This window comes from Ipomoea triloba, chromosome 15, assembly GCF_003576645.1.
Source record: "Ipomoea triloba cultivar NCNSP0323 chromosome 15, ASM357664v1".
NCBI classification, from domain to species: domain Eukaryota; kingdom Viridiplantae; phylum Streptophyta; class Magnoliopsida; order Solanales; family Convolvulaceae; genus Ipomoea; species Ipomoea triloba.
In genome coordinates, this window is record NC_044930.1 from 1,221,006 (window position 1) to 1,231,778 (window position 10,773).

Consider the following 10,773-nt stretch of genomic DNA (forward strand, 5'->3'; position numbering starts at 1 on the left):
TCTTGTGATTTGATTATATATATTCCTTTATAGAATTGAGCATATACACATTATTTCTTCAATGGGAAAGGTACAACTGAACCTTGTCAAAGTGGGAAATTTCTTTGTTTCTTCAAAGTCTAAACCTATACGCAGCTTAAGGATTAAGCATTATATATTTATGTATAAAGAAATGATAATTATTCCATATTCCCCTAACGCGTTTTCTCATTCCGGCAACAATTTTTGTTTTTGGAAATACGGGGGAAAACAACACTCTAATCTAGAAAATAGCAGTTAAGTTTTAACCTTCTCACTTTTCAAATTCCAGTCATGTGAACAACTGAATTATCTACGTAAACAAGTTTAACTCTTATGTTATCGTCTTATCGATAGAGAATTAATGCTGGTTAGTGTGAAATTCTCAACATGGTGCCGAAAATATCTTTTGTAGCCTTAAAAAATTAGCCTCATGATAAAAATGTTCAATTTTACAACTCTAATTTTGTTCAACGGAACCAGAAATGACTCGAATAAATGTTGCTCTCGAGTTCAATTGATCTAGATCATAGTGTCTCGCAATTCTTACTTAATGGACAACAGAGTTTTAATAAAACACTTAATTTTCTTGTACTGTCACATTTTATAGAAGCGCTGTATACTTTACTTTGACTTTCATATAACAATTTATCTTTCCATTATCCTATCCAGTTGCAATGTGGGAGATCCTAGAGCCTGCCAGGAATTAACATCAAATGGACTTTTCTCTCACAAAAATATAAAAATTCCGTGCCTATCGCGTGAATAGCAGCAGAAGCAGCTTAGACGACCTATCTTGACTGGTCTTTGGTGTTTACCAATTCCAGAAGCCACCATGCATTCAACATTGAACCGCGTCTTCCTTTTCTTTATCACTTTTAATCTCCCTTTCACCCCATTTAATTCCTCTCTAACACAATTCCATCTTCAAAATCCAATCTTTTCTTCTCCGATTCATTTTCTTGAAACCGTTGAGTTCTGCTGATTTTGATCAAAATGAACGATCTTCTATCACGATCCTTCTCCCAGCCCCGGGAAAACGGCGCGTCGCCTGAATCCCACACCATCGAGATGACCGGCGCCGCCAACGGCGGCGGAGCCAACCTGGCCAAGTTTTTCGAGGACGTCGAGGCTGTCAAGGACGACCTTAAGGACATCGAAAAGATCCTTAACAGCCTGAAAACCGCCCACGAACAGAGCAAGACTCTGCACAACGCTAAACAGGTGAAAGAGCTGAGGGCGAGGATGGATAAAGACGTCTCGCTCGCGCTCAAGCAGGCGAAGCTCATCAAACACCGCCTCGAGGAATTGGACAAGGCCAACGCCGCCAACCGGAAAGTGTACGGCTGCGGCCCCGGCAGCTCCTCCGACCGGACCAGAACGTCGGTGGTTAACGGGCTGAGGAACAAGCTTAAGGAGTATATGAACCAGTTCAACGACCTCCGGCAGAAGATCGAGTCCGAGTACCGGGAGACCGTCCAGCGGAGATACTACACCGTCACCGGAGAAAACCCCGACGAGGAGGTCCTCGACAAGCTGATTTCCACCGGCCAAAGCGAAACGGTATGAACCAATGTTCACCCTCTTTTTTTGTTACAGTTCATAACTACTTTTCTAAACCTACAAAGATTTAATGCTGTATTCACTTAGGTTTGAACCAACAATTTCCTTGGTGTATTAATAACTTTTTAGTATTATTGATTATGTTGTTTATAACTATTTTTTTTTAAACCTATACAGATTCAATACTTTTTCCACTTAGGCTTGAATCCACAATTTCCCTGATGTATTAATATTTTTTTAATATTACTGATTCTGTTATAATACAGTATCTGTTTATAACTACTTTTCTAATACACAGAGTCAATATTGCCTTCACTTAGATTTTTTTTGAGTATTATTGGTTCTGTTAAAATGTAGTATCTGTTCATAATTACTTTTCTAAACCTACACAGTCAATACTGCCTCCACTTAGGCTCGGACTCACAATTTAGTGTATTAATAATTTTTTGAGTATTACTAACTTTGTTACAATGCAGTATCTGTTCATAACTACTTTCTTAATATACTGATCTACTGAAACATAAAGAGTCAATTTCACTCTAATAATTAACAAAAATACTAATAGGAGAACGTTATTATTACATGCAGTTCATGCAGAAGGCGATACAGGAGCAGGGGAGAGGGGAGGTGATGAACACGGTGCTGGAGATTCAGGAGCGGCACGAGGCGGTGAAAGAGGTGGAGAGGAACCTGAAGGAGCTTCACCAGGTGTTCTTGGACATGGCGGTCCTGGTGGAGACGCAGGGCGAGCAGCTCGACGACATTGAGAGCCAGGTCAACAGAGCTAACAGCGTCATCCGCCACGGCGCCGATCAGCTCCTCACGGCCAGGAAACACCAGAAAAACACCCGCAAGTGGACTTGCTTCGCCATCATACTCTTGCTCATCATCATCTTGATCGTCGTTCTCTCAATCCGGCCATGGAAATGATCAGATAATTATCATTCAAAGTCAAAACTCCATTCTTGAGTCTTACTTTTCTTCTTCTTCGCCCGGCGGCGGCGGCTGCGAGTATTCTTTTTGTGTGATTATATATATATTTTAATTATTGGAGTGTTTTATATGTGTTGGCTGGTTGAATAGATTAGGCACCATATGTCAATTTACAGGGGTTTCTTTTGTATTTAATACAATAAATAGAAGGATATACTATACATTTCATTATTTATTGATTTTGCACAACCGGCATTGACAATTTAATATTTTGGGAGATTGTCTATCAGTTGGACCACATTTGTACTTGGGGTATATTTGTAGTCTTCTCAATTGGGTTGTTCAAGTTGAATAGAATCAATAATTAAGTGGGTCAATTATGTTTGTTAGGAAAAACATATTAGATCGGGTCCACGTAAAATCTCAAAGAGTGTGAATTAATCTTGGAGAAACTTGGTAGAGGAGAGTATGGTTGCGGTTGGGATGATCTTGTGTGTAGTGATGACAACGGCTTGGGGTGGAGAGTATACTTCTTATCTCTATTCTCGTGGCTCTGTCCCGCTTCCAGGCCCTACTCTATTTCCTGTCCCTATCTTTAATCCTATCCGAAATAGAATTCCTTTCCCATCATTATGGAGAATCTTTTAGGACAAAAATTTTATAGTCATTTCTACCGTTAAACTAATAATAGTTTAGTATAATTTTTTATATTTAAGTAAAAAGATTAAATATTAAATTCTTAATTTAAGTTACCAAATTCAAATATTAGTCTACTAGTTAAGTTTTTAATTCTTCATAATCTCATCAATATATATAATTTTTTAAAAAAAAATTAATGTACCAAGGACGGTGTGAGATGGGACGCAATATCCTCATCCCGTTCCTTGAATTTTTGTTCTCATTCTTGTCCCAATTGGAATAGGAAACGGGAATCCGCACAGTTTGAAGAGAAATTGTCATCCCTAAGTAGTGATGAATAGGGTTATATGTGTGTTATGCATTGTTGAGGAGAGAATGCATGCTAAAACATACTTATAAGAAGTCTAACATGTGTGTCGATTGGCATAGATTGGATGACCTCATGGGCTAAGATTTTATGAATGGGTCCAAGTAAAATCTCAAAAAGTGTGAATGGGCCTCATAGAAACTTAGTACACGAGAGCAGGGTAAGGTCGGGATGATCTTATGTGAGATCAATAGGTAAGTGTGTTATGTTTTGTTGAAGAGAGATTGGGTAGGGATGATCTTGTGTGTGATCAATAGGGCTATAATGTTTCATGGGTTGCATAGGATTGTGGTTGAGATTGACTCGTAGTCTGTGTTTCACGCCATTCAAAACGATAACGAGTCTCAACCGGAAGCTGATATGTTGATCACTGATTGTAGAGCTATCATGAACAAGATTTAGGACATTGACTCGATTCATTTTTTTTTAATTTTTTTATGAAGGGAACTAATGTGTTGATTATTTGGCCAACCTATGCCAATAATCTACGAAGTGGGGGACAGCGATCCTGGAGCAACCTTCAAAAAAGAATTAAGATCTTGTTGGAGAAAGACACGAGAGGCGTAGCCTTTGGTACTTGCAAGTCCCTCAAGCATATCCAAAAAAAAAAAAAGGTCTATAATGCTATATGTGTGTTAATGTGTTATGCGTTGTTGAGGAGAGTATGCATGCTGAAACATACTTATAAGACGTCTGAAGTCTAACATTTGTCAAATTTTTGTATGGACCATAAATACAAAGTATATTTTTAAAATACTGAATGTATATTATTTGTGTATTAAATATATATTATTTGATATTATACAAAATAATGTATTTTCAGTATTCAAATAATGTACTTTATATATACAAATAATGTAATTTTAATATATTAAAATATATTTTTTTATTCATAATCTGCATAGTTGTTGGAGAATGATTTATAGAATAATGATTGCCAACATTTGAAATTCCATTTCTTTGAAACCTCACCCGGTGAATCAGACCTCTATACTCTATAGTCTTTCATTAATTTTTCTTTTAATTCTTCTGAAAAAAAAAATTGTGTTTACAATTAACAAAGCCCAACTAAATTATTGCAATCATTATTGCATGGACCATGGTCCACACAGCTGTGTGGACCAAAAATAAAAAATACATTATTTTTGTTATGAAGGTACATTATTTTTGTACTGTAGGTACATTATTTTAGGGTACATTATTTTTGTACTGAAGGTACATTATTTGATATATACTATCAAATAATGTATCTACACTATAAAAATAATGTACCTTCAGTACAAAAATAATTTACATTTTATTTTTGGTCCACACAGCTGTGTGGACCAAAAATAAAATGTAAATTATTTTTGTACTGAAGGTACATTATTTTTATAGTGTAGATACATTATTTGATAGTATATATCAAATAATGTACCTTCAGTACAAAAATAATTTACATTTTATTTTTGGTCCACACAGCTGTGTGGACCAAAAATAAAAAATACATTATTTTTGTTATGAAGGTACATTATTTTTGTACTGTAGGTACATTATTTTAGGGTACATTATTTTTGTACTGAAGGTACATTATTTGATATATACTATCAAATAATGTATCTACACTATAAAAATAATGTACCTTCAGTACAAAAATAATTTACATTTTATTTTTGGTCCACACAGCTGTGTGGACCATGGTCCATGCAATAATTTGCTAATTATTGTTGGCCATTCAAGCTTGGGTAATTTATTCTCACTAGCCCAATCCGAGTGCTACAAATAACAAAATAAAAAGCAAGGCTAAAGGGCAAGGGCTAAGCTTAAACCTTATGGTTAAAAAATCCAAACATTAGTCTAGTATCAAAGGACTATTATATTTTTTTTTCTCGTATGTATAGTAATAGCATACAAATCACACAAGAGAGGTAAACTGCATTAGGAAGATCTTGTGCGATGAATATGACCGAGAATGTGTTAGTAAGAGTCGAATTTGTGATTTACTGATATGAAAATCATGCTCAAAAGTCCAAATCACTTGGCCACCCCTTTCCATTTAATTAGTAGTTAGTAAAAATTCAAAGTTCACTAGAAACATTTGTTTGCACGAGATTTTTTAATCTTATATTTTAAAGGTGGGAACTAATTTATATTTAACGTTTTATTAGTTGAAATATTTAAATATTTAATAATATGTTAATATTAAACGCTTATTATCACTATACTAAAAGTTATATAAATAGTAACGAAAATGTAACTTTATTCTTTTACACTTACATAGTAGTTACTATCACATTTCAATTACAGACTATTGTTGAACTTGACTCTCTAGGCTTCCGCTCAACATAATAATGTAATATAACATTCATTATATAGGGTAAATAGATATAGAGACTCAAGGTCTATAAAATACTCAATTCGAGAAGAGATGTTTTATATATATATATATATATATATATATATATATATATATATATATATATATATATATATATTATATATATATATATATATGTATATGTATATGTACAAGTTTGTATGTATATTCAAGACTTCAAGTGTAATTTTTTTTTTTTTTTTTTTTTTTTTGCAGTGAGTTCACCGGCCTCTGCACGCCGTCAGCTTTTGGGGCGTGACTTGATGGGCGAGGCGTGAGGATCGGAGGATGACCATGTCGCCGTCGCCGGCGCCGGCTTCGTCTGTGTAGACTTGTCGCCATAAGAAAATAAATAAATATATATTTAATTTAGACATATATATAGTGACTTCACTACATTATCATTACTTTGATTATTTGGACTGGGGTCACATGTATATTGTCTTTATTATGAATTTTCTAATTGTTCATTTAACGTTGGTCAAAAATTGTACATTTCTTTATTATTTGATTTTAAAAAATTTGAATTGAAAATAAATTAACGATTATCAACAAATATATGTTCACCAAGGTCTTCTCTCGTGCTATTTGAATGATACTCCATTATAATTTATAATAGCTCATGCATGTGGTTAATATAAAATCAAATTTGGGTACAATATTTGGAACATCTATTTATTCTAGAACTCTCCCAAAAAGCATCAATGAATGTAATTAATCATCAAGTTAAGGGTTTCAAGGTAACTGTTTTGTTTGTTCTGTTGCTGAGATTAATAATGTTGGACACGCATGCTTAATAATAAACTTAGATTCCTAGATTTTGGGGTCAGACCCGTTAAACTTGTGAATACATGTTAAACCGGCTCGCCTAAATGGCGAGTCTTTCTCTGCTGTCAACCCGACGTCGTCGTCACCTGTAAGATAAGGCCAAAAACTTGACTTTACTAAATTGGACTTATTGGATTAGATTGCTACTTAATGTGGCGTTTACACGTAGTAGATCCGGTATCTTTGGGTTGTAATACGTTTGACAAAAAAAAAAAAAAGTAGATCCGGTATCTTTTACACATAGTTTAAAATTTAAATCAATATGTGCTAATAGATCATAAAATTGTGGGTAATTTACTAATCAACGACTTAACAAATCAAATGATGTAACATTGCTGATTACTATATACTACCAAGTCTTATATTTTCAACCTTCATAGTACCAAAATTGACGAACTAACCTTGTACTGGTCTAATATGTCTTGTTTTACCAGGCAAAATCACAATTACATAAACAAAAACAAAAATAAAAAAAGGTTTTGTAAGCAAGTAGTAATTAATACTGTATATATGTATCAATCCAACTTGCCAACATGTAATACGAACAGGTCTTCGGTCATTGGTCCAAGTACTGGTGCGTATGGCACGTTAACACATGTTACTAGTATGAACGTAGTTATGGCAGTTTTCATTTTTTATTATTAAAATAACTATAAATGGGATGGACCGCCGCTATATGTACTTACTACTTAGGTCACCATGAAAATTGATTATTAGAAGGCCGGGCCAATATATTTATAACTGAAACCAATATATCAACAACGTAACCTAACTAGAAAGCTCTAGCCTTTTGGTTTTGTCAACTAAATGCAGGGTTGTTAAGCAATACATTGAAGTAGTCCAATTCAATCAACTTCCTTAGCATTGTTAATTAACGTGTATAGGTATTTATATTTTGTAGGATGAGATCCATCGCTAATTCAATCAAGTCTTGGATGAAAAAATCAGTTAAATTTGATTTTTACTAATAAAATTTTTGATTTCGTTACATGATTAGAAGGAAACCTTTGTATAAACTCATATTTTTATTAAAAATAAATTATTTTTGAGTTACATTTATGTATAGACAATATAGGACTATAGGGTGTATCATAATTCAAATCTTATGGTCTATAACCTAACTAAAAGAAGAGTTGTAGTTCTCAGTGTCAACACTAGAAGACTGCTAGCTCAAATATTAGTTTTGATATATCTCGTATTTTCATGTTAGATGTATATTTTGTTTTTCAGTTTCTTCAGCTCGCTTCTGATCTAATTGCTTCTATACTTCACAGTATAAATAGTTGTCTTTCTCTAGTAATATGACAGTTATCACAGTAATAAAGTTCAGTCTTCTTATTCTTCCTAATACCTTTTTCTCAAAACTTTATGCTCTCTATTATTTTGACACTCGGAACACAATATAACACGCGAACTAATTCAAAATAAGTTAATAAGTTTTGTATGTTTTAATTGATAGTAGCCGCGGGTGGGTTGGAATATTGTGGAGCAATTATTGTATGTATTCATCATTTTGTGTTTATAGCCAAGAATACTACATATTACTCGTGAAACATGCTTGATTGATATTTCAATTCCAAAAGTGCAAGTTTCCACTAATTTCACTGAGCTGCCCATCCACCCAATTCAATTTAATTTGCATTCTTTATTCATTCCGCCATTCATTTTAAAGGTATTCCAATGAAAAAAAAAAAGAATTTATATAAAGAAAAAATAAAGAGAGAAAAGTTAGCTCATTATATAATTATTGAGCCACTCATTTATTTATTTATCCAATTAAAGTGTCATGTGAAGGATTAAGATTAAGTTGAGCCAGGAAATAAGTGATCGGGTCGGGGTGAAGTAAGATTCTCGTAGTAGAAAATCAAGAGTTTTATTTTTATCAACATGCATATCATTAAATAGTGATCACCGACCAAATGATCTTCAATAACACTTAACTAATTGCTAATTGTGTGAGTGTGACACTACTATCTATAAAGAGTCTCTTTACTTACTTTTTAAAAAATTGTCATGTGTGAATGGTTAATGTTAGTTAACAAGTTAGATAGGTGTGAACTTAGTTTAGTGGTTAGAATAAATCATTATTAATTTGTCCACACAGACTTAACTTACTGGTTCAGTAAACAGTATTTGAGAGAAGTGACTAATTAACGTTCCAGTCTCACACGGGCAGTATAGAAATTATGCCCAAAGTTTTGGCTTTGTCTGCTAAGCCATTAAGTCACCGTGATTTAAACCCTCCCAAATGCTCTGTCGAGCCCTTGAAGTTGGGGATTCAATCTTTAAAAAAGTTGGGAGAAGGTATGAAGTACTAGGATTTCAATTAAGGAGAAGAAATTAAAGAAATGAAAATGAGATTGTTAGATAATAAGAAATTAACTTTCATAATTTTTCCAAGATCAAGATAGAAATTAAAGTTTGGATTTATTAGTTGCACATCTTTTGATAGTAATTGGGAGTGATAAAATTTTCCATTCATTTGGTTGTGGTAAAATGCTCGAATAACTATGCACAATTAACAATTTTCTCTTCTTTTTCAATTGCTATGTTATCTAAGTTTTTCTTCATATCATCATCATGAAGATGGGTAAGAAGAAGCCAAATTCATGGGAATACAAGGAGAGTTCTTCCAAGACTTAGCATGCATTTTAAGAATCTCCTTAGCCCTCTCCTTCGTCTTGCTCCCACAATCAACTTGCGTCACAAGGCACAGCTTCGCCGCCACGCCCAACTGCAACATCTCATGAACAACCGCCGCCGTGGCCGAAAACCTAGAAACGGAGTACAGAATCTTTACGGCCCTATCGCTGGCCGCATGCGAAACCCTAAAGATTTTCTTGGACACGACGGCCAGCCCGGCGGGATGGCTCAACAGCTCCGCTCGCCCTTCCGCGCACTGGCAGAGCTGATCGAGGGACGTTAAGATCATTTCACATGTCCGCTTCTCGGTAGATTCGAGGAGGAGATCTATCAACACCGCCGTGGCTCCGGCCTCGACTGCTTTGATTCTGTTCCTCGCCCAGGGGGAAACGTGGATTAGAATGTGTAGAGCGGCTTTGGAGGCCTTTTGGGAAATTGAGTCTTTTAGGATTTGAACTGTGGCGTGATAGAGGGAAGGTTTTAAGGTTGTTAGCTGCAATGGCTCGGAGACTTTGAGGATTGATTTTAAAAGCATTACTGCGAAAGCTCGGGATTCGTAGTTTTGGGTTTGCATGGCGCGGATTAAGGATTCGATGAATTGGAGGTTGTTGGAATAATTGTCGTGTCCGGCGAGGGATTTTAGGCTTTCTTCGGATAATCTAAGGTTGTGGAGTAAACTTAGGGCTTCGTCGCTTCCGTTGTTGTTGTTTCTAATGATTGACGCCAAGAAAACGGCGGCGCCGGCGCTCTCCATGCAGCGGCGGTTCGCCTCGCTCTCGGACGCGATGACCCGCAGGCGCTGCAGACACTCCGCCTGCATATGCGGCGACTCGGCGTCCTTGAGAAGCTTCGCGATCTGGGATCGGCTCACCGGCGGCTTCGGCGTCGGAAACCGCTCGATTCCGTGCGCCGCGTGGAGAGTACACCACGACTGAATATACCGCCGGAGAATGATATTCGGCGTCAACTCCCCACCGTCGCCGTCCAAAATCCCTTGCTTGGTCACCGGACACGTGTTGTTCTTGCCGGAGAATATCCACTTCTCGATGTTCTCCCGGTCGTACGTTATTCCGGTGGACACCGTCACCGGATCTTTCATGATCTCCAGTGAAATCGGGCAAAGAAAATACGGAGGAACTTGAATCTCTTCCATCGAATTAATCCAAAAACTTCTAATTCAAAAACCCTTTTCTTCAAAATGCAATCTTGAAAGCTTTATGTGGTTTGAATGAAGATGAAGAATGGTGGGTTATATATATAGAGAGAGAGATGGGGATAAGATTATATTGTCAAAGTCAAAACACGGAGATAGAGTAGGCATGGGAGGTGAGACTTTTCAAAAGGGGAAATAAATTTAAGTTTAAGAGCTCGAGAAAGGGTAGCTCCAGGAAACCAAGTCTACTGTGTGTGCAATATGTGTGGACAC

The 10,773-nt window shown here is 35.8% G+C and overlaps 2 protein-coding genes across 2 annotated transcripts; one reads left to right on the forward strand and one right to left on the reverse strand.

Moving 5' to 3' along the window:
- The first annotated feature begins 681 nt into the window (after positions 1-681).
- Positions 682-2,781, forward strand: LOC116007649 (syntaxin-121-like). Its single transcript, XM_031248386.1, has 2 exons — positions 682-1,581; positions 2,170-2,781. Exons 1-2 carry the CDS (start codon positions 1,015-1,017, stop codon positions 2,509-2,511), a joined length of 909 nt encoding a protein of 302 aa, XP_031104246.1. The 5' UTR covers positions 682-1,014; the 3' UTR covers positions 2,512-2,781.
- A 6,333-nt stretch (positions 2,782-9,114) lies between these two features.
- LOC116006167 (E3 ubiquitin-protein ligase PUB23-like) lies at positions 9,115-10,558 on the reverse strand. The gene has a single exon (XM_031246454.1). It carries the CDS (start codon positions 10,498-10,500, stop codon positions 9,283-9,285), a length of 1,218 nt encoding a protein of 405 aa, XP_031102314.1. The 5' UTR covers positions 10,501-10,558; the 3' UTR covers positions 9,115-9,282.
- Positions 10,559-10,773: the final 215 nt, after the last annotated feature.